A 23,974-nucleotide genomic window follows, 5' to 3' on the forward strand; every position below is an offset into this window, starting at 1 on the left:
ATTTCAGTACAAGGATTTGAAGCAGGAAGAGTTGTTTTCATAATACTAATCTATTTACCATGTACTTAAATGTATGTAAAATGTGAAAAGATAGCTGCCTCCTGCTAGTGCATTGGTTCTCAAAAGGGGGACATGACAATTATAAGTGCCAAGTTTAACTTTATGAAAATAGCATCAAGTTTGTGAACATTCATTTTGCCATGACATGTGTAAGAATAGCAATTATTTGTGCTTTCTACATAAGTGAATGATATATTCTTTAACTTCTTCCATTAAAATATTTAAAATATAAATAAACGACTGTATAAAAGATTTTTTTTTTTTACTTTGAATATCATATGAATTTATTTACATAAATTAAACTTTCAATCTTAAATGTTTGCTTTAAAAAGTAACTCAATAGAGTGGTCACTTTGTAATCTTCTCAGTTTAATTCTAATAGGACTCCAAAAGTTATGTTTAAAGGAACTTAAAAAAAAAGGAAACGTCCCATATTAAAATGTAAAGATAGCTACAGTAGTTGATTTTTTTTTTTTTAACATAAATCCTGTTGCCTCTGATGATGCAAATATAGCCAACTATAGCTTGTGATTATAGAGTTACACCATAGGGTGGCCAAAGATCAAGCCCCCTGGTCATGCCCCTGCATGGGCCAACCTCCCAGGATATGTCCCCCTAGGGTTGCGCCCCACGGTTTGAGAACCACTGTACTAGGGTGTCTCTTTCTCAACTTATCATGGGAGAAATGTTAGGCAAAGAAACTTAACCTAACCTGTGTTACAAAGGAGCTCTTCCTCAACAGTGATCGCTGATAGCATCAATCATATATTTTCATTAAGATATATAAAGCTTAAAAGATGTTTTCCTTTCCTTTGAATTAACAAAAAAACTTTTTTCAGGTATTAACAAGCAAGAAATCAATGAACTGGTTTGAATAACTGCGTTATGTGTCAATTTGTCTTCTGGTTGTGAGTTTACAACCTTACTTGCAGGTAAGTATCAAACTCCTTATTGAATTAAGTTAAAAAATGTATCAACTAATAACAAATATGCTAGCAGTTAGCTGAGATCAAAACCAAATAAGTGCTTTATATGTATAATGTCAGAAGAAAAAAAATAATTTAAGTGAAAGACGATGTGTCACATTACATTTGTATCAGAATATTTTCCCTTGCCACAGACGTGAAATTAATATTTATCTTTTTCTGACCTTTACATAAGCAATCAAGAGCATCAGCAAAACCATTGACTATTTCTAGATTGATATTTTTAAGGCCTCTAAACCCTGCAGCAGGGTAGGTGTCGGGTGAAGTGATTAACAGCATGCTACAGAAACAGCCTTTTTTTTTTAAATCCTTTTTTTCATGGCAAAGATTCTCAATAAGAGAAACATTTTAGACAGAAAAGAAAGCAGGATGAGAATGTTCTTTTTTGTGGGGGGAAATAACCTCTAAGTGAAATCACAGGTGCTTTAACATTCATGACAGATTACATGAACCTGTTATACTGTGGTGATAGGTGGCAGGAATCAAAGTTTAGCACACATTAAAATCCAGAGGTATTTAGAGAATATAAAGTTTTGTTCCAATGTTGCAAAGCTAAAATCCACAGTTTTTGAATGTATCTCTTGCTGGTCAGTTAGCATAATCATCACATCATGCACATTTGTTGTGCGCTGTAAATGAATTGATTTACAAATGTCGATTTATTTACAAAACTGTAATGTTTATCAGTATCGTAATAATTATTATAATCATCATAACACGTTTTAATTCACAAGTCTAAAAATTGGCAGCTTGGCTGGAGGCCCAGCACTCCAGAAAATAAAGCTTCAGGCACCATTCTCATGACCTATATCAGCACTGTACGCTTGCTGTTATTTGGAGTGCCTTTTACATCAGTTGGCACAGTAAAAGAGTATGAAAGGTCATTTTTGGCAGGAGTCTGGGCAACATATTGGTCAAAGAATCACAAGGCTTTCTTCCGCGAAATTGAGGATTGATTTCTCTCTGTAACCGAAAGTTGATGTTAACAAAATCACAGCTTCTTTGAAAAGGGTGACCATGATTCAGTTTAAGAATTACTTAATGATTCTTGAGCGGTCTATACTGTCCCGTGTGCAGTCATTTGAACTCACTCTCATCAGCCACTATGTGTTTATGACCTGAAATAAACAGTGGATCCGAAAATCAAAACCGTCCTATTGACACTATTCAGTGAACAAGAAAACCTTCTGATTACTAAATAAACTGGATGTGTCATTTCTCTTCAAACTGTTGTCAACCTGCTTTCTCAAAAAAATCTTCTTGCGGTTTCTGAGCTGTTAAACGAATAAACTGGAGAAATCTTTTGCCAGCTAAGAAAACATAAGCAGTTGTAGTAATAAAGGCTTTTAATACTGTAACTTAGTGTTTTAAAGAATCCTTTCTATACTCAGTAGCGCTTAGCCTCGTTTATGGATATTCTCACTTGGATAGTTGAAATTGCATCACATGCAGTGTTTTAGATAGCAAATTGTTCATCATGAGGGACCTTCACTTCATAAGTGATCCACAGCTGTTTGTCATAGGATGCAAACAGCACTATTAAATTAGTTTTCTTGACCGATATCAGTGGTTATAACAAATTCATCATCATACTATGGTGATGTGAAACTATTTACATGTTTTCTTGCTTATCTGTGGTATCGTTTGATGGAGGCCAATCTGACTTCTCATTTCCATTCAAAGCTAAACCAAAAGTAGTTGAGCTGATATCGATGGAATGTTCTGCCTTCTTGTCACTTAAGCTTTCTGACTCCTGATGACCCCTTCCATTCTGCTTTGATGTCATATTGGTACTTAGGATGGCTTTTCTTGTCTTTCCATTTGTACCATTGCTGCTGGGCTGGGATGTTCGTGGGTCTCTGACGGTGCTGAATCCAGTTTGGATCAGCGACAGCGTCCTCTGGTTTACGTCTGGCTGTTGACAACGGTAAAGCCCACGGAATGCAGAGCGGAACTTCTGAGACATGGCGTTGTATATCACAGGGTTTATAGCGCTGTTGGCGTAGATGCATGTCCGACAAAACAGGATGAACCAGGCGTCAAGGTAGGGTGTTGATACAAAAGAGTTAATCAAAACCAGAGTCCGGTAGGGCATCCAAAGAAGAGCAAATAGGATCACCACCACTGCCAGCATCTTTGTCACCTGTATGGATTAAGCAGAGAAAAGGTTAATTACGGTCAAACTGAATGGACTGTTCATTAATGAATTCTTGAGATTTTTTAAACTACAGTTAAAGTGGAACAGCTCTGTTTGAGACTATACAGCAGGTGTGTCTTGCCCTTTTGCACATGCAGACTCCTGAAAAATATGCATATTTTGGGGTGTGGGCTGCATGGGTGAACACACATTTCCAACTGTTTTACCCTGGCTAACCCTTCCAGACTTTTTTCAGCCAGCTCCCCGACTGAAAAATCCACAAGAAAGTAGAGGGTGAGCAAATGTTTGAATGCAGCAGTTATCCTCCCCCCTACTTGTTATAAACAAGTAGGGGGGAGGATGACATTCATATCAATTGGTGCAAAATCATTGGTATCTTTGAACATGTAATAAAACTGCGTCATTCTCTTGACTTCAGTGTCTTCACATGCTTCAGTTCACAAGGTCAGAATGTTGTCATAACAACAAAAAACTGTGGAAGCTAAAGTACTTTTACATTAAAAAAACATCTTTAGCCCTCCATGTGATGACACACCTAATTCTTTACAGAGTTTCTGAGTTGTTGTTCCTACTTGAGCAGACTTTTATGTGCATATTTTAAATGGGAAACTAATTTTCCCAGTGTGTCTGACACCACATGAATGCAGGGAAAGACAAAGTAGGACGGGTCATACTTTGCCATCTATAAAAAAAAATGTTGCTTGCATTCTACCTGCCTACCCTGTGTCAATACAACCCAATACAATATCCCTCTGTGATAAATAAAGAAAAGGAAAGTAAGACAGATTAAGCAAAAAGCCCAAACAAAAATTAGCTTTAATAAAAAACGACTTCTGCTGCTCAGCTAACGAGAGTGATGCTAGCAACATTGGTGCTAGCTAGCAGCTCAGCTAAAGATAGCCCAAGTCTCTTTGACTGCAGTGGAGCAACAGCCATGACAATCACCTTTTTTCTATCAGCAGGACTTAAATGATGTTGTACGTTATGGGAGAGGCAGGGATGGTTTATTGAAGTATTAAACTATTCTGTATAATTCCATTCCATTCAATCTGATCATTTGGATTAACCTGGTCATATTAATTTAATACAAATTGATAGGCTAATTGAATCCAAAGTAATTTTTTCACTTGATGAAACTGAGAAAAAATAATTATAGTTATTTTATTTCAAAATAACATGTCTCTCTGTTTATTGTAGTAGTGTGAAGACAAAACAATCTGAATTGGTAACAGATCTTAACATTACAGATCTGAGTGAATTGGTCCACAGAGGCCTGGATCTGTAAAAATGTACTACTACTCTTCTTCATATTGAGTCAAAAAGACTTTGTTTTTGAGGTGGAAAACTGCAAATTGCTGCGGAGACTTCGGACAATGTTGTTTTTTCCTTGTGAGTGAACTTACGCTAACTGGGGAGCCAACTTAGCTTACATTATTCTCACGGGAGTTAAAAGGTCAAACTAAGAGTCTCAGGGAATAAAATAAGAACACAGTGATAGGAAGCAAAGCCTCAGTGAACTGATTCATAACTCTAAAACCGGGCCATTGAACAATTTGTAGTACGCTTTTTCTGATCCCAGGCTCCGTACATGGTCCACGGTGGATCGATTCACTCAGAGAGACAAGACTGTCAGCAAATGGTACAAAGGTGAGGAAACACGCTTTTACCGAGGCACACACTCAAGCTGTGAAGATGGCGGACAAACAGAAAATAGCAGTCATTGAGAACGCAATGGGCGATGACTAAGTCCTACACAAAGGAAACTGAAGCTGTGTTTGGAAGTGCCTACCATTTGACAAAAAAGAAAAGACCCTTGTCTGACAATGAGTCTTATTTAGCTTTGGGAATTGAATTGAAGTAATTTCTTCATTCACACAACAGTGCAACACAAATAACCAGACACGTCACTGTAATGCAGAGTAAAATTGTCTGTCGCGTAAGAGCATCATCAAATAAGACAGCCACCTCGTCTTGAAGTCACAAAGTTGTTTTGACAGTTTCAGTTAAAGCAGCAACTCAAGCCAGGTTAAAATTGAGTTTCCCGTGGCTCTGGTGGCGCAGTGGTTAGAGTGCGTGCCCCATGTATGGAATGTATGGAGGCTGTAGTCCTTCAAGCGGGTGGCCCAGGTTCAAATCCGACCTGTGGCTCCTTTGCCGCATGTCATTCCCTACTCTCTTTATCCCTGATTTCCAACTCTATCCACTGTCCTATCTCTCTAATAAAGACACAAAATGCCCAAAAATAATCTTTAAAAAATTTTTTGAGTTTCCCAAAGCTTTGTGTTTGGTACTATTTGAACCATAGACTTTAATAGTTAGATGCAATTGATGAGTTAATCTCTGTCAATCCCTTTAAAGCTATTATGCAGAAGATACATCCTCTGTAAAGTATGTCACATTAAAATAGGGGTGAACTTATGGATGCAGCAGCTTAAGCAGAAGTGGTTTAAGGTTATTGGGCTCACTGTTGGCTGACAACTTCTGTGAATTAGAAGAGTCTCGAATGTATGCTGAGTGCTTTCGGACTGTTCATGCTGTTTGTTCATCACTGGGAGCTCTTGAGTAGCATTTTAAGAAAGCGTTTTCTGATGAGAACACGAACAAATGAACAAAGTGTCCGATCACACAAGCTTCAGGCTCTTTCTATAACTCTCCTCAGAGCAGAGTAGAGCATCCGCTAAAACGCACAATCAGAGTGATACATTTATTTAAGAGATTGCAGGTAAGAAATAAGGTCAGACTTTGACACAAAAGAGAGTAGGAGTGTCAGTTTATATTGGTCAATCCAGGTCAGTTGAAACAAAGTCCAATCTTGAGAAATGCTTGTCTTTCAGAGATGACACCATCAAGGACCTAAACATCCTTCATCAGAGGGAATTGCCATCAAACACCAGCATCCACCATGGTGAAGAAAAAGTTAAGTGACTATTCAAACAATTGAACTTGTGCCCAGACCAAGAATTGAATGGGAATAGTGAGCCCAAGGACTTTAAACCTCTTGTGAGAGGAACTTAAGCCATAGGAAAACTACAAAAATAAACAAGGGGGCTGTCTTGTTAGTCTTAAACAAATCAAATTTAAGCTTTGTTCACACTTGCACAAAACTCATCCCAAAAGATTTCGGGATGAGCTGCATGTGTGCACAATATTTCACTTTTTAAACAAATGAACCCATTGATACCTGAACATTGTGGGTATCTTTTTCCTGTTCTCTCCTATTCACACAGTTTTGGTCTATCATTGCAAGAAAACAGATACCTAAGCCCCCTCTCACATGCACTACCCTCCCAAAAATAATTACTCTGAGGAGTTGCATGCGAGAACACAAGGTCAATTGTGAATTGGACAGACATCATGCAATCGCACAAGCATAGTTAATTAAATGTCCACGACTTGATGTGTGAACACAGCAGATAATTGGTTTTGGGTAATAGTGATATCAGCCTATTCTTCTCATTCACGCTCTACCCAGGCATCTCCCCTCACCTAAACCAAACAAGATGTTTCCAGTAGTGGAAAACATGTCTTACACTGATCAGTCTCTCGCTGTGTGCTGCATGTGTGAAAGGGAACGTCCAGATAATAGCAGGACCATTACATGAGAAAGACTGCGCCACAGGCAATGCACTACAGGAATTAAATGGCCATTACTCAGAGAAGCTGCATGTGGGAACGAAGCCATTTATACAAATTAAATCACACAACTTCCGGACAATCAGGTCGAACGATGTCTGAATCTTTCCTATTCTACATTTACCACACAGCAAGAGGAGGTTGTTGTGTGTGTGTGACAGAATCCCAACTGCTAGAGATTCTTTTTTCAGTGAAGATGAGGGGTAGAGGGGACAGAGGGAACGGGAAAACTGTGTTGTTGACCATGTTGGGGTTGATACAGCTACAACATGAGAATGAAAAATTAATGTGCTGGTGCAATTTTGGACTTTGCACAGACTGTAAGTGGCCAAAGGAGCCTATTTGGGTTGTTTGTTGTTGCTCCACCCTGGAACATGAACATGAACATTACACGTTTTAGCGCACGCGTCACACTCGGCTTGTCACTTACAGCGAGCAGAGCACCCCTGGCTTTATTTTGCCTTTTTTCTAGTTTCACGGTGCTCGAAATGAAATAAATAAATCGCATCAATCGAACTCCACGCTTCCTCATATGTTGTCTTGGTCGAGGGCTGCTACACAGACTTCTTCCAGTAGATAACACATTCTGCATTATCCAGCTGAGTATGTGTGAAAGGAGATATTCAGAACAAATCCGGACCTGTTTGATCTGTGATAGTCCAAATTACATTTGTCATAACTGCCCAAACTCAACTCTGATCTATGCTGACTAATGCTAAGAGCACATTGTACAAGCTTCAGCATTGAAAAAAATGCAGTGTTGTTTGGTTCTTCATATGGTGTGATACAGTGAGCCATTAAAATTGGTTTGAAATGACATTGATATTCATCCACAACAATCAACAAACTGTGCAGAAATGCTTAAGTAGCTGAACGTTTGTGCCAAAGCTCCAAGGCCCAGCCTAATATGGTTATAATTTCTGTGATTAGCTGTGATTGCTTCATGATTATTGGAGTCATCAGCAACATGCTGGATATTGCATAAACAGTCACTGAAGAGACAGTGTTTTGATTGTTGGGGGATGGGGATGTCTCTCAGTACATTATAATGGGGTAAATAAGGCCTCTTAGCTAGATTTGGCATTTTGTGTCTTTGAATTTAAGAGACAACAAAGAGGCATAGCAAGTGACGGGAGACCAATAGGAGATCAAAGTTATTGTGGAAAAAAGATTAAAAAGAAGACAGAGTATTCAAATGAAACAAAAAAACAGGGTTCATAATATTTGATTACAATTCGTGTATACCTGTTTACCTTTTTATGTTCTTGGAAAGCCAATGAGCTAGTTCACAGATGGGAATCTTTTTCCCATGAGCCTGAAAATAAGTATTAAGTGTAAGTTGTGTTTCACTAGGTTTGCATTGTAAAAGAGCTTTCAAATGTTGTATTATTTTTCATTGGCTGTAAAAGAGCCTATAGTGCTTTAAAATTTTGACAAAACTCCTGGGCCCATATTCACAGACACTCTGAGAATCATCTCAGAGAGCACCTAACTTAGCTTAAAAATTCCTAGAAAGGACTTTTAGCTTAGGAGTGATTTAGGAACATTCTCAGAGCAACTCTGAGCAAGGAAGAGACACAAACTTTTATCTTAGTGAGGAAGTGTGGTTGACCCTGTGGCTAGGTATGAGACATTTTTTCAGAAGCTGTGATTGGTTAAGCCTAACATTTTTAGACATAGAATCTAGTCAGACATTATGTAATTATTAACATAACATATCATTTGTGATCATTTGTAAGACGTACATTAAAATAATTTATCCTGCACAAAGTTTGAAATCACATGCCCACTTGTGCAGCAGCTTCTTCACCTGCTAATCGTTACCTCATGTAAAGGACCTTAATTAGTGATCGGATGCACCTGTGGAGGTAAGCACATGTCGAGAAACTCAACATGCATGTCTCACTTTGTACTGAATAAAGTCAGAGATGGATTGAAATGTCTGCACAAATCATTTTTGTCTGTTGGGCCCGCTTTGAGTCAAAAAGATGATTCCTCATGTCCTGTTTGGAGAACATTTCTCAATTTTCTCCTCAGCTAGAGAAACTCATCATCCTGTTAAAAGTTCCCCCCACTACTACTAACAGTTTGTCACCTCAGGAGCTCTCTTAAGGGCTAAGACAATTTGTGAATAAGTTTTATCTGTACAAGGATGTAGTCTGAACTTTGAGTGAAAATTCTTAGAAAATGTCCTGATTCTAAGAATTTTCTTAGAATTTTGTCACGAGGAGCCACTTATACTTAGTACAAGTACTTGTATATGGCCCCTGGAAACTTCCTGAAGTTTTTGGTGTGAGCAGCATATGTGGACACAAAAAAATTATTAAATTAAAAAAAAAAAAAAGTTTATTTCTACAGAAACAAAAGCTGTTTTTATTTAATTGCTAGGAAGAAACTCATCCAAGCAACAAATTGTTCAGTGATTGACTACGACGATTTTCTTTATATGCATGCTACCTCATGCTCAGTAGAAATGTTGGACTCAGTGTACCATGCTGCATTGTGATTTGCCTTTGGTTTGGGTTTTTGTGCTCATCATTGTGTTTTTTATGAGATAGTAGTTTTTTTTTTTTTTTTTTTCTTCCACATGCATCTGAAGGATGGCGCATTGTTTTTTTTCTTTATAAGGCCATACTATATGAAGTGCCTTCTTATTTATCTTCTGCTGATACCTAAAGCTCTCAGCAGCTCTAGCCTTCAATCTGACAGACTTATGCGTGTATGTTATTCTACGAACTCACTCTGTCTTTTAGAGCGTGTGCTCCATCATCTTGGTACTAGTTGCAGAATCACCTTTAAACTAGAGCATTTAGTTGGTTTCGACTCTGTTGCTTCGTCTGCCGCTTCTTTTTGAATCATTTCTTGGCTCCTGTGATGTGCATGTAGGAAAAAGGGCTAATGAAGCAATATGTTAGACATCCACTGAATTTAATCATATAATGACCTTACTATCAGACATTATGGAAACATGCTATGTTGAAGTGTTAGCTTCTCTAAGATACAGCATATTACCTTGCAAACCTGAATATTTTGTAAGATTCTTAATTATCAAACAAAGTAAGTAATCTTTATTCTTTTCATTTATGTAAGATTAATTGTAATCAGCACTTTTCTTGTAACTTTTTCTGATTTTATTTTCCTTGTGAGCCATACAAAGTTTTATGGTTTTTACTAACTAGGCCTCTAGTGTGACCATTTTGAATTATACACCAGATGATACTGAGTCACATAGGATAGATGACACCACATTTTTTCAATGCAAAAACATGTATTATATACATCTCGTATTCAATCAGAATTAGTCAAAAATTCCACAAAACTGTGTAATATTGTTCCCCTAACATTGTGTAGGCCTTGTGTACCGTAAACATGACAAATGGTAAACCTAAAGTCTTGTGGAGAATAATAAATAATATATATAATATAATAAAAGTCACCTGTTTGGGTCATAAGAAATGCAGTCGGTATCACGGTTGCTTAACACTGAGTTAATTTCTGGTTTCATTCATTTTTCTTTTTAAATAACAAGGAACAAGATCATTTTAGTTAAGAACTGAATATCATCAGTTGACCTCAACTGTTTTTGCTACGTCAGCAAAGGTCGTTTTGTCTGTGTGCTCACACTTCATTGAACATAAGCCAGTCAAAATTATTTTTTGCAGTTCCCCTGCAGCTACCTCCATACCATACATTCACATCTTTCCTAAATATGGTTTGACATTAAATGAAACAACAACAAAACTCTCAAACTGAGTATTTTTCCTTTCCATTTGAACTTGTCTTAAAGGCAGTCTCAAGGATTTGTGTCATCTCCTGACTGGGCATTAGTGGTCTCCAGTGGGAGAGCTACAAGGCACTTCTGCAGAAGCTCAAAAGTCACTCAAGTGGGCAAATGACCCCAAAGCAGAGAGACAAGGTCAGACTCAGTTTGCTCAGCTCGTGACAAGTGCTGATCTCTGGACAATTGCAAAAACAGTTCAGAGGGTTATATTTTTAGTTGGACAAAGAACAACTTGATGTGTACTACAGGAGGGAGCATTTTATTATTGGTACACCTCTCTTCTTATTGATTGTGACAGCACAACTTTTGTGCAACTTTAAAGGTCACTGCCTCAAAAGACAAGTCTGCCATACACTTCAACATCACTCTAAAAGTTCAAGGTAACCTGCTTGATCTCCTGTAGGGGGGATACTGCTCATGGGGACACAACACGGCAAGTTGAGATACTGTGTTGCTGCCCCATCACTCTATTCTAAGGTCATTTATCTTGATAGAAGTCTTCCATAATGGGCTGAATGTGTGCACGCACTGCATGTTCACCGTGTTGCAACAACTCTGAGCACAGCTAATTATGGCAAAGCATATTCAGTTTGAAAAAAGAGCACAGCTAACCCTTACCCCCACCCTTTATCCCCTCATCCCTTCATCCCTCAAGTAACCTTAAAATTGACTTAAATTACTTTATTCATCATAGTCTTAAACCCAATGAAAAGTGACTTGAAAAACTAAAATTGTTTTATTTTAAAAACAAGCCTTGTTTTTGCCTTTTTGTTTAAGTAAATCTTTTTTTAGTTCTGCACAAAAGTCCTCTTTTAGTTTTTTCTACACGTTACAGAATGAACTGACCAAAATGGACCCATCAGAATTATTATTTTGATTTTGGAATGCCTTCGCAATGACTTTACACATGCCAATTGTAGTGAGTACAGAGAGAGGAAGCCCTCTCTACAGCTCAGATGGAAATCCTCTCAAAGCCATGGTTCAGAGGCTCACTCCCTGAGTGGACTGGAGACTTGTTCAGTTCTCCTGCTTCCCAGTCTTGTGCCTTCCCAGCATGCTCATCCATTGGCTAAGCAGTCTCAATAAACCAGGACTTGCTTGGCAATTTAACCTGGTAATCGTGGAGGCCAGGCCATAATGGCTCACATCGCCATTATCTACCTACAGTACACAGTGTAGCTTCCCATAGTCTCCACTGTCCGGCACCCCAGAGTCTCCACTGCCCCAGGAGTTGGTGTGCCAGCCAATGTCTCAGCCCCAGCAGCAGATTTTCCTACCTTGGCCTCCCGGGTTCCCAGTGTACCTGCCCCTGTACTCCCCAGTGACTCTGTCCCTGGGCTTTTACAATTCTACAATTCACTTAGCAGACGCTTTTATCCAAAGCGACGTACATCAGGGAGTAAGTACAACTCAAGCAAGGATCTAGAAAAAAAGGAAACAATGTCAGTAAGTGCAAACGTTCAGCTTTGAGTCCGATTGGACAGCAGAGTTTTACATTTGATAAGTGCAGTAACTGGGAGCCAGTGTAAGAAGATGAACAGCGGAGTGACATGTGCTCTTTTAGGAAGGTTGAAGACCAGTCGTGCTGCTGCATTTTGTATCATCTGCAGGGGTTTGATAGTGCTGTAGGAAGACCTGCCAGTAGAGAGTTGCAATAGTCAATGCGTGATATCACAAGAGTTTGACCCGGCTCTGCTCGTCTGGTTGGCCTCCCGGCCACTCCCAAGACATTATTGGCTTATGTTTTTTTAGATTCTATGGTTTTAGATAATGGTACATGTCATAGCTTACAGTCCTAAAAACACTCATAGAGTGCCCCAGTAATGGTTCTTGAGGTCTGGCAGTAAGTGACGAGGCAACATTTCTTAATGCCCCCAAAATCAAAGCAGTCTAGATTAGAGGTGGGGAAAAAAATCGATTTATATAAAAATCAAGATTCTTATCTTCTGAGATTTAAAATGGAATCATAACTTCACAAAATCTGGGGGAAGTGCTAATCAGTCACACCCTCCAAAGTGCTATCGCTAGCTCTTTAACTCAGTAGAATGCTAAATGGAGCTGCAAGAAATTCAGCCAGTCTCACAGATGACTGGAGTAATAATTATAATTTATACTTTATTGATCCCGCGAGGGGAAATTCGTTTTTACACTCTGTCTAGTAAACATGCTACACAAACATAGGCTGAAATATACACACACATGCACAAACAGGATCCTACGGACATATACTACTGGAGAGGTCTCAGAGTGAGGGGGCTGCCCACAGTGGGCGCTCCTGAGCTGGTGGGGGGGGTTAGGTGCCTTGCTCAAGGGCACCTCGGCAGTGCTCAGGGAGTGGACTGGCACCTCTCCAGCTACCAGACCAATTTCCGGACTTGGTCCGTGCCAGGACTTGAGCCGGCGACCCTCCGATTCCCAACCCAAGTCCTTACAGACTGAGCTACTGCCGCCCAGAGTAGATCTTGAAGTATGTACTAATTCAAAAATAGACTTTTAGACTCAAATCGTGAGACACCCAAAGATTCCCAGCCCTAGTCTACATCTTGGCCTAGGTCAGGGTTACTAACATTATCATCATACTGTGTTTGCACAAACGTGCTGTACCTAAGCTCAGATGTCATTACATCTTTGTACATTAATGTTGATTCCGCAACAACATAATGACGGTGTCCCAGTCTGTGAATTCACATTGCGTTACAACGCTGCAGAAGCACGGCACAGCAGGAGCTCTATCAAAGGAGAACTACAAGATCACGCGGGAATACGGAGAACAACATGCACATAACATGTTGCTTTGTCTTTCCGAGGTTGATTTGCTGTTTGTTTGGTGCCTGTTTTGAGGTATGTTGATAGAGTGATGATGGGATATACAATTGAGAGTCTCTATATTGTTTTTTTATTTGAAATTGACTGGGTTCTCTGTGCATTCCCATTTCTGTTTTTATGTCTCGATCTGTCTCTTGCTCGATCTACTCTGTTCAGCTTGACAAGTGCTTGCAGCGGGCTCCGTCGAAAATAGACCCAGCGCGTATTTGATACGGAGCAGAGCGAGGTTGGTTTCTTTGTTTGATCAGGTTAGTTTGGTTATCTTTATTTGTAAAAACTATACGGGACAGAATCGCCTCTGCAGAAATTGATGTGTGAATTCAGTGAGACTACATACATGTTTATACAGTCTATTAATTTCCTGCATCAATGCCGGTATATTATGTTTCAAATGGATAAGTAATACACCTTCTTTAAGTAACTTGAAACTTTCCCAGTCTGTAATAAATAAAAAACGAAGTCGTGACTGTCTTTTCATTAAGGGTATTTTAACGGCTAAAAAGCACAACATTTTAAACATGAAAAATTCCGAAACCACAAATATAAATGGTCAGCATCGGCATTCCACCTCCAGAGGCAAAGTGGTGCTGGTGTGAGCGTTTCTTTGTGTGTGAAACACAGTCAGCATGCCTTGACCCTCCTCCCCACTTCATCCCACCCCTGGCTTGTGACCATGGAAACAGCTCAGACATTTATAAACCCCTGTGAGACAGAGAATGGGAGAGCCAGTCAGCCTGTAAGACTCAAGTGATTAGTCTTATCAGTAGCAAGTAATGCTACACACCTTCTCCCTCCCGGCCTGACCCTTCCATCCATGTCTCAATCTGTGGCTATTTTAAAGTTTATAACCCACCTTTACCCTGCTTTCACATTTCATCTAACATGTGGTTGCTTTTTGCCTGCTGGTATCAGTTTTGTGGCAGGTTGGTATCCAATGCACATGCATCTTCTCAGCAAATTTGAATGAAGAAAAGGCTTATATTCCATGCCTTAAGTGTAAAAGCCCCTTGAAACCTGACTGACAATGCACATGTGATCGTAATGTATCATTGAGCATACAAAAATATATTGAATATGAGTGAAAATTAACATTCATAACTATTAGAAAACCTTGTTCAAAAACCACTTATTTTGCAGCTTAGGTCATTTCTTAGGACTGTGTGGGCGGGGCAGTTCACATTATGTTTCTCAAAATTTGCCCCCATTCATCGTATAATGCAACCCATTGCCACCATCTGACTTGCTGCTCAAAGCATCCTGGGATACCTAGCCACGCTAACAGACCTTGCAGCGTCACGTTTTAATATCATTTCTCTCTTGTTATGTCAAAATCATCCACATTGGAAAATAAACTTTGACGACGCTGGTTTGTTTGAATAGAAACTTCAATTCAAGACAACAAGCGAGGCGGGACTCTAGCCCACAACTGTTGGCATTCAGTGGGCAGGAACAGAGATTGACATGCAGAGAAGCAGGACACCGCTCCAGGTGTTAGACAAGGCAAAGCAAAGCCGGAGCTTTCCAGACAAAATTGGTTAACCAGTGTTGGGGTGATGAGTGCAGTATGCAGGATTTCTTTGGCATGACTATGGCACAGCTCGCCAAAATGTAGTCCTCTGTCTCTACAAAACCACCGCAAGACAAGCTGTCATCCTCACCGGTGGATTTGCAGCCAGGAATGGAATGGCCCACTGAAGCATGAAGGCTGAGCGGTAGGAGCAGAGTATTTTTGTTGCACTTGATTGGGTAGGACATGCATGTATGTTTTTATTATTGTTTTGAAATGTATTGCGTAATAAATCTCAGAGCTAACATCGCACACTTAAAACCTAAAGTCAGAAAATATACAAAAACTTAAATGACAAAATCTTCAAAACGGTTGGGAGGTAACTTCTAATACTTTTACAGCGTTTATTGTATGTACATAAGATCATAAATAAAATTGTTAGAAGCTTTTTGTGGATTTGGGTTTTCCAGGGGCTTTTAGTGGGAGCCACCTCAACAGGTAGATAAAAAGAAAAGTGTTTAATTGAACAGGATTAGGTGGGGAGGAGAGCACTCCAATTATTTCAGTGCTGAGATAATTAAATAATAAGCATAGGGTGTCTGGTGACTTTTGAGTATGCATATAGACTGAAATTATTAGGTAGGAGACTTAATACAAAGAGATCAGATTCTGTGCTTGAAAGAGCATCTTAGTGACTGATTCCAGCCATGGGCACATTGGGTCAAAGAATGTTACCCTTCAATGCCATTGGCTCGCCTGTGGCAACTTACAGTTCTCTCCTTCCAAATGCACTTGAGGAGATCACAGGAATGAAAAACCTCTGATATTAAAACCATACAGCAATCTCACAGCACAATGTGCTATATTAATCTCCAATCATAAAAGTGCCATTCTTTGGCATACACAACTTTATCAATCTCCCATCTGACTGAGCCGGCCTATCAAAAGATGAATGAAAGAGCATGAAGTGCCTGTTATAGAACTGAGGGTAAAATCATCTGCAGTACTGAGCACACTTCAATGTAAATCCCAAATCACATTATGCAAATCTGCTGCTCCTAGATGGAGCCTCTTGAACACATGAGATTGAGATCTCCTTCCTACTCTTGATAAGAGTTCAGTCCCTGCAGGGTCTGTGTCTCCTGCAAAGTGACACAGGAACAACATATGCTAAAGGTTGTAGAGGAAGGTAAAGCACCCAAACCCCAAACATGATAGGGTCTATGTTTGAAGGGTTGTTTTGTTTCTTTTTGATTTTCACTTTTTGCACGTTTCAGGGTCTAAATGACTAATAGGTAAATAAAAAAAGTTAAAATTGTGCTAAACTCAGCCTGCAGCCACAAAATGGGCTGTAGTGGCTGCTCAAAAATCTTGTGGTGTAAACTTTCCCAATCAAAATATGTCAGATTGGAGTTCTAAGTGTCACATTACTCGGAAAAAAACACAACAGAGAATGAGTTTCCGGTTCAAATGTGAATTCTTATGTAAAAAGAAAATGGAAAGCATTTCATTAATTTATATTTCAATGTTCATCAAGCTCACATAGAGTTTGACAAATGGATGGATGGGCCAATATACTATACATGCCAATATGGCTCAATCACAGATTTGTTGAGCCAGCTGAGCAAATGGTGGTCTCCCATTGAATTGGAATTAATTGTACTTAAGCACGGTACGGGACAACAAAAACCAAACAAAACAGGGCTTTAATTGCAGGACATATGCTACATTGCATCACTAGCACAATATATCTCAACACAAACGTTTACAGAAAGGTAAGTAGTGGGCTGTAAAACCTTTGTCCGGGAACTCTATCTAATCGGGCAAGGTAATCAAAAAAAGGCTGCCAGATGCTGGAAAATATTAAAAAACTGTCCATCATGCCATAGCGGATTTTCTCCATGTGCAGTACACAAGTGAGGTCAGTTAGCCAGGTCTTGGACTAAGGCACAGTGTCTGACAGACTTTGTTATCACTCTCTTAGCAATTACCATTCCATACATCTCTGCAAAGAGAGACTGATTATGTAAGAATGGAGAGTACCCAAATAGCGCTATCTGAGGGTCCGGTTTAAACACACAGCGATATATTCTAGAAGACCAGTTAAATATCTCACATCAAAAATTATACAGCCTTGGACATATCCATATTTATGATTTGTCAAGTGTGCAGTCACAGTTGTTAGTGGTACAGCGGTTATTCGTGCTCAATCACCACTTGTGTACGCCATTAAAGGACATCAGAGTGGATTATGGGAACAAAGTATGGGACATTGTAATGAGGCTTGAGGTCTTGTTGAAGCCTGGTCATATGCGCCAGATGCTTAAAAATATATTAGCTTCAGTAATGTCTTTGACCCTCTCTGCTTTCACATTTAGTGGCTTTTTAAAAACAGTGTGGATACGATTGTTTGGAGGATTGTCCTTCTTTTGCCTATCTCCGTCATTGGCACCTTTGGGTGATGCCATATGATATGAATTCAAATATTCCATGTGTTCGACTGCACTGTGAACCCCACGTTTCCCCACACAACTGATTTAAAGAAGCAGGCGGTTCTTCTAGATTAGCGGAGTCATATTACTCTGATTCCTTGTGTGTTTTGTTTTGTCTGCCTTATCTCCTTCACTTGTTGTTTAAAGGAGGTTAGCATACGAGCATTACTGCCGCCTGGATTTGGGGTGTGAATACGTCCATGTGTGATTACCTTTTCTATCCACTCAGGTGTATCTGTTGTATGATTGCATGCACTTAACCATGAAGTCTGTACAAATGAAAATACGGTTACAGGCCTAATTTGAACTGTTTGCAACAAGTAACCTTTCCAGTAGTGTGTGTGTTGTTACAATACGGCAGATGCCATAGTTCACTACAAAATGATATGTCAACCAACTGGAGGCAGCAAAACCTAAAAAACATAGAGCAGCAGCTTTTTCACACTTGCACAAGAAGAGAAACTCCTGAACTTTTTACAGGCAGTTAAACATTTATCAAAGTAGAGAATTTATCACCAAATCTTTGGACAGCAGTGGATGATCTTGGATATTCTTGGTATTGAAGTATTCATTAAAAAATGGATTTGACTGTATACTTAAGAGGTACCTGTATGTCATCCAACAAAGTTATGTTTTTTACATTAAATTTTTCCAATGTGTCTCACCAATTTTTCATCTTCTCAATCATATGATTACTTGGTAGCAGTTTCCTTCTTCCCTGCTGTTGTTGATGTTGTTGTTGTTGTATTGTCATGATTTATGGTGTATTACACCAAACATTGGCACCATCAATCCTTTCATTCACACACTCATCCGGTGAAAGAACAACACGAAAAACCCACGAACCAGCTCATAAAACATTACTTTAGAGTGGCTTACCAGTGGCTGAAAAATCAATCAAAGAAAACATTGAAATATGTAAAAGCAAAAAAGATTCTCAGAGGTTATATATTGTGGACACCTTTTTTCTATAAAGGTCACGCTTTTTGTGGTTTGGATGTTGAAGCTAATTGGCTGAGTGACATCATGTCAGTGAACTCTCACAGCTCAGAGAGGAAATTAAAAGGAGATAGTTGGAAATCAAAAGAATTCATGACAAGCAATGTGTCGCCGTGCCACGTCAAAGCCCTGGTACCAGCAGAACTCAGTTTTAAAACGAGCGACTGACCTTTTTAATTGGAATCTGTCCTGCCAGTAGTGTTATTCTTCAAGGGCAAGAAGCTCTGCTAACAGATACATCCAGCTTTCTGTCCCTAATATCAGACAGCACAGAAATATGTAAACCTGGTAAAGTAATGCTGCAATTTTATCATTGTTGAATTGAATGTTAAAGGTGGTCAGTTCTGCTAATTGGTTAAAACCATAGAGATTTCATTTTTAACTAATACAATGTTGCCTAATAAAACTTTTCTTTTCTCAACTAACAAACACTTGATAAGAATGGATTTATTTATTGTATTGGACATGTGTCTGATGTACCTTCATAACTTAATTCAGGAAGAGGACTATCACTTTCTATCAGCCACAGACTGACATTTCCATGTCTGAAGTAGTACTTATTAAAGAGGTCTTAAAAAGAATATTGGCTGTTGTACATTATGACGAGGACCATCTATTCCTTAAAACATCTTTGCATTGTCGGATAAAGCCCCACAGGGTGTAGCACAGCACAGCATAGCAACAACTAATCCTGAACAGCTTCCCTCAGGTGGTTCCAAACAGACAGCACAGCAGAGGTGGGGGCCAAGGGGCACAAATCTGAGGATTTAAGACTTTCTCAACTAACATTAAAACACTCAATCACACTTCGACTTTGCATACATTTTTTTTTTCTAGAGTTTGAATTGTTAATCGCTTTTGTAATTTATTTACTCAACTTAATCATTTCACTTCAAAAACAATCAATCGATTTAAGTCACATGAAGCACGACTTTTCAAAGAGTTTGAAGCACGACTTTTGCGCCCACTCAACCTGTGAAAATGAGTCAAAAAAACGCTGTCTCATTCTCAAAACCCACACAAAGAATTAAATGCACACATAACTGCGCTACAGAGCAAACCTGTTGTTGTTGTTTTTTTGCTGGTGCTGGTTAAGCTTATTTCAATGAGTCTCTATGCAGTGATTTGGAGAAAAACTGGCCCCTTACTATGCAAATTGGCCTCATTCCAAAAAGCTTCTAATTCACAAACATCAGCAATAACAGTCACACGCAGTTAGAGTGGAAAAATGACCATGTGTTGAAACCGGGTGGTAACTGCGCCACAGTGTTTATAAGAGATGTCATGTGCAGATTTTCCTGTGATCAGGAAGATAATACAGCCTCTGTGTGACTTGATAATGAATTATCTGTTAAAAAAACGTCTGTAAATATGACTTTGAGATGACTATTAATAATGCATTCAGAGGTTATATAACCCCGGCTGTTACTGTAGCAACATGATACTAAACCACACGTGTGGAGAGGTCTGGAGTCGTTAGGCATGATGAGGCTGCAGTGTTTTTTCTTTTAAGTTGCCATTGCTTGTTGCATTCAGGGAAAAAGCTATGTTTTAAACGATGAAACTCCTTTTTAATTTTTCCAGTCTGGCCTCACAATAAACTTGAAATAAAGTTTCACCCCCGCCTTTCAGCTCATTATCTAGCAGATACATGTGGACACAAAAGATCTCCATCAGCATGAGGGAGCAGCACCCTGTACAGGATGGAGGTGCCTAAGGCTTCTCTCCACATTCAGATGCAAAACAGGAGCAAGCTGCAAACTGTTTGGCGTGTTTGCACCTGAATATCATTAGCACTACATGCTAAGTGAATTACACCTTGAGACGGAGCAGATAGCGGGAGCAAATGATGCACAATTTTCAGAGCTATTAGCTATTCTGCAAACGATTCTAAGTGAATAAAGCCCTCAGTGTTCAACAGCATCCCTACTTACAAGATTACAATTATACACTGCACGCTTTATTTGTGCAATGTATTGTGATACAGGCAACAAATGTTAGATTTTTTAGAATTATGATCTATTGATCATTTATTTCCTCTGGCTATCCAGCACTTACCATTTGTCTCACGATCAGTCAGCACAGGGTGACAGCAGTACTCCCCGGAGACTACCAAATGTTTAATATCCTGCGTCCTGCTTCCTGTTTGGTACTTGAGAATAACCCCTATTTTGTTGATAATGTCATAAATGAATGGATTCAATGAATCATTGAACTCTTTTTCTGCAAGAGCACAAACTGAAAACTCACAAAAGTATAAAACATGTTACAACACAAATGTTCACTCGGACTTCACACAGAGTTTCTCCTGCCAGCCTCCTAGTATTTTTTCCACATCAACTAAATGTAGCATTGATATAAAGGCAAATATTCTCATTATAGCGTCGTATAGCGGACTCTGTTGCTTCGTCCAATTCTTTTGCGTTATTTTTTTACGTCTCGTCTTATCACATGAGACCCCCCCCCCCCCCCCCCCCTCTCCTCTGACAGGGAAAGTCCCCCGCTGTGAGGTGCATATGTGAACAGCCAGGTCAGGAGAATATCCAGAGCAGTCTTCCTGAATATCTTGATTTTTTGAGGAGTGTATTTGTGAAAACAGCTTTAATGAAATTGCTTTAATAGTTTTTACTTGAATAAGACTGGGATGTGCACTGCAGCCTGTAGAAATTCACACAGAAATAGAAAAGGATGAAGGAAAAAGAATAAATGCTTAGTTGAGTGTACAGTATGATGTTGAAAAGGATTTTTCTTTGCTTTTTTTCCTGAAAGTAAAAATGTCCTTAACCAAAGACCTATCCAATATAATTAATAAATTATCCCACTGACATTTTTTTATGCTTTCTTTATATATATGACACAGCAATTCCAAATCTTTAAAAAAAAAAAAATGGTGAAAAAGTTTGGGAAAAGTGGATTTATCTTCTTCCTTACAGTTTGAATACATGATTATGTAAAGGGTCATATGCAAAACTGTTTATAAAAGAAAAAACCTATAGCGAACAAAAACCTCTAATACTATTGTTTTTTAAAATCCCATTTTAACACTAGAACCACCAAGACCGTCTGACGGACAGTTTGGGTTTTTATAATACAAATAACTCTTTTTAAATAAAAACTATGAGCCTCTCATCCAATGACTTTTCTTAAATATGTGTCTTCTATGTTTTCTGAAGCATATGTGTAACTAAAATAAAACACACAAGATTTCTGAGCATTTATACCTCTAACCGCCGCCGCCGCCTTCATATTGACGGCAGTTGAAAATGATACATTTCCCTGGATTGTTTTCGCGCGTCGTTTTAATTTTTAATAGTTATTGTTTCTATTTATAGACTTCATATATATGCACAGGAATTTAACAAAGAGCGACAGATAGATAGGATATACAAATAGATAGATAGAGACCATAGACAGATAGATACATGCTCATTCTTGAGCCGGCAAAGGAACAGAGAGAGGAACACCTGCGTGTCAAGTCTGACGTCGGTGCCCACTGAGCCACAGCATCCACAAGAGCTGAGAAGGAGGCAGTGTCAGACAAACACGCACTGCAAGAAGAATATGACCATTGTCTCCTGCAAGGGGTGCAAGCACCCTGTGAGTGGGAAGTGCACCGTAAATGTTGAGCACTTTTGCAGCAGGTATGTACATTACGTGCCGCGGCGCTGTCCGAGATGCCGATCGTTCATTTGTTCATCTGTTTGTTTGTTCGCCGCTGCATCTGTTATGGATTTCTGCAGTTATTTTTGTAGGCTATATAGTTTGTCATGCCCATAGATAGCCGTGTTTTTGTTGTTGTTGTTTTTGGCGTGCGTGTGTTGGTCAATGATTTCCTCTATGTTGGGGAAACAAACCCAGTTGCAGAGAGGAGGAGGAGCATCGGTATTTATCTCTTTTTTTAGCAGTGTTTTTATTAAAATGCATAGCCTAATATAGCCAACAATATAATAGACTAAAAGTTCTGTATGTTTCATTATTGTAGAATGTGTTTTAGCAACAGGAGACGTGGCGCAGCAGTAAAAAACGGAGCACTAAAAAAGCGACAGATATTGTAAATTGACATGCGACATTTAAAAGGTTACCAATCCTGCCTTATCCTGATAGCCTATTTGGTTTGTAGGTAAAAGTAAGTTGTATTTAACTTCGGCGCTTGGAGGGGGGTCTAGAATGTTGATGGTCCTAGTGTTAAGAAACAAAATGAAGACAAAAAATGATGCCCTTCAGGGTTAAAACAGAACTTCATCATTACCCTCTTTCATGGGTACAAGGATTCAAAGGTAGATGCTTTTAAGACCAAAAGGCCTGAGAGAATTTATTCTCCGTCCGAGAACACAGAGACAAAGCAGCAATCTTATAGAGAGGGAGTTTTGTGCTGAGAAGCATCTTTGATTACTCAGCCTAAAGAAAAGAAGCCATTACCACCGAAATCATCTTCAGGGCCTCGCAACAGCCTGGACAGAGATAACAAGAGAGCCCTTTTTCAGTGATATCATCAACACTAAAGAGGAAATCATGGCCTCTATATATTCCCAGCAGATCACAAACACAGGTAAGGATGTGTCAGGGGTTAAATGTGACCAAATGTATCACACAGCAATTACTTCATAGATAAAAAGCAGAGTGAACAGCTAGGATATGGGGCACAGAAAGGGTTAAGGGGAGGGGGGAATGTGGGACCAACCTGTTTCCTGGAGGAGAGCGCACTCTTTGGCCGGCCTGGGCGACCTCCCTTTCCTGCTTCAGAGGCTTCCCGGCAGCTCCGCCGCAGTGTGGTGGCTCTGGTGTCAGGCTGGTTGGGCAGAGGGCTGCAGGGACATGATTAACAGGTTAGAGTGATCATTCCAAAGGGGAACAACAGGCACTGGCTGCTGGGTACTTTTGGTTTGTCGATTCACCCTTCATTCAAGTGCACCTGTGCAAAAGTCTAATGTGGAAACAGCAGCCATACTACAGAGAGGTGTGTTGTTTTCTTTTTCTCAGTTCTGAGCTAGGTCTCTCTTCACGGTTGAGCAATTCACACTTAAAATCATAGGCTGTATAAAGTTGTTCCCCAAAAGTGAAGCTAAACTATTTGGAGCTCCCACTATTGACTGGCTGCAATATACTGTAGATCATGTGGTCTGGCTCCACCATGTTAACAGATGGGACAAGAGTCAAACTATAAATCAAAATAAATGTCTGATATTTTTTTTAAAACATGGTTTCTGTCATTATAGTTTGTTTTTACAATTATTGAGTATTCTTGTTTTTCTGAGAACTTTAGTAACAATTTGTTATTTGATGTTGAAAAAAGGGATAAGATGTCTTGGTGGAAATCTGTTGACAAAAGCAGATACTGCGGTGGTGTTTGCACCATATTAGCAGAGTGGAAATTGAATAGGGAGAGGAAACCTGAAAAACACAAGGAGTTGAACTTTCCATGAGCGTGACTGTCTACTTCAAACCGGCACAAGAATTTGTTCTGCTGTGCACTGTGTTGGTTTTATCAGTAAGTTAAAGGTCACATATTATACTCATTTTAAGTCTCAAGTC

At 39.3% G+C, this 23,974-nt stretch overlaps 1 protein-coding gene across 1 annotated transcript in view; it reads right to left on the reverse strand.

Annotated features, from left to right (window-relative positions):
- Positions 1–1,069: 1,069 nt before the first annotated feature.
- trhr2 (thyrotropin releasing hormone receptor 2) overlaps positions 1,070–23,974 on the reverse strand; it is a 28,537-nt gene continuing 5,632 nt past the window's right edge. The window contains exons 4-5 of the mRNA XM_061036395.1: positions 23,124–23,247; positions 1,070–3,189 (exon numbers count right to left, since the gene is read on the reverse strand). Of these exons, the coding sequence (XP_060892378.1) occupies positions 2,659–3,189; positions 23,124–23,247 (655 nt within the window). The 3' untranslated portion in view covers positions 1,070–2,658. The remainder of the gene's footprint in view (positions 3,190–23,123; positions 23,248–23,974) is intronic.

This window comes from Labrus mixtus, chromosome 4 (assembly GCF_963584025.1).
Source record: "Labrus mixtus chromosome 4, fLabMix1.1, whole genome shotgun sequence".
Taxonomy (NCBI): Eukaryota; Metazoa; Chordata; class Actinopteri; order Labriformes; family Labridae; genus Labrus; species Labrus mixtus.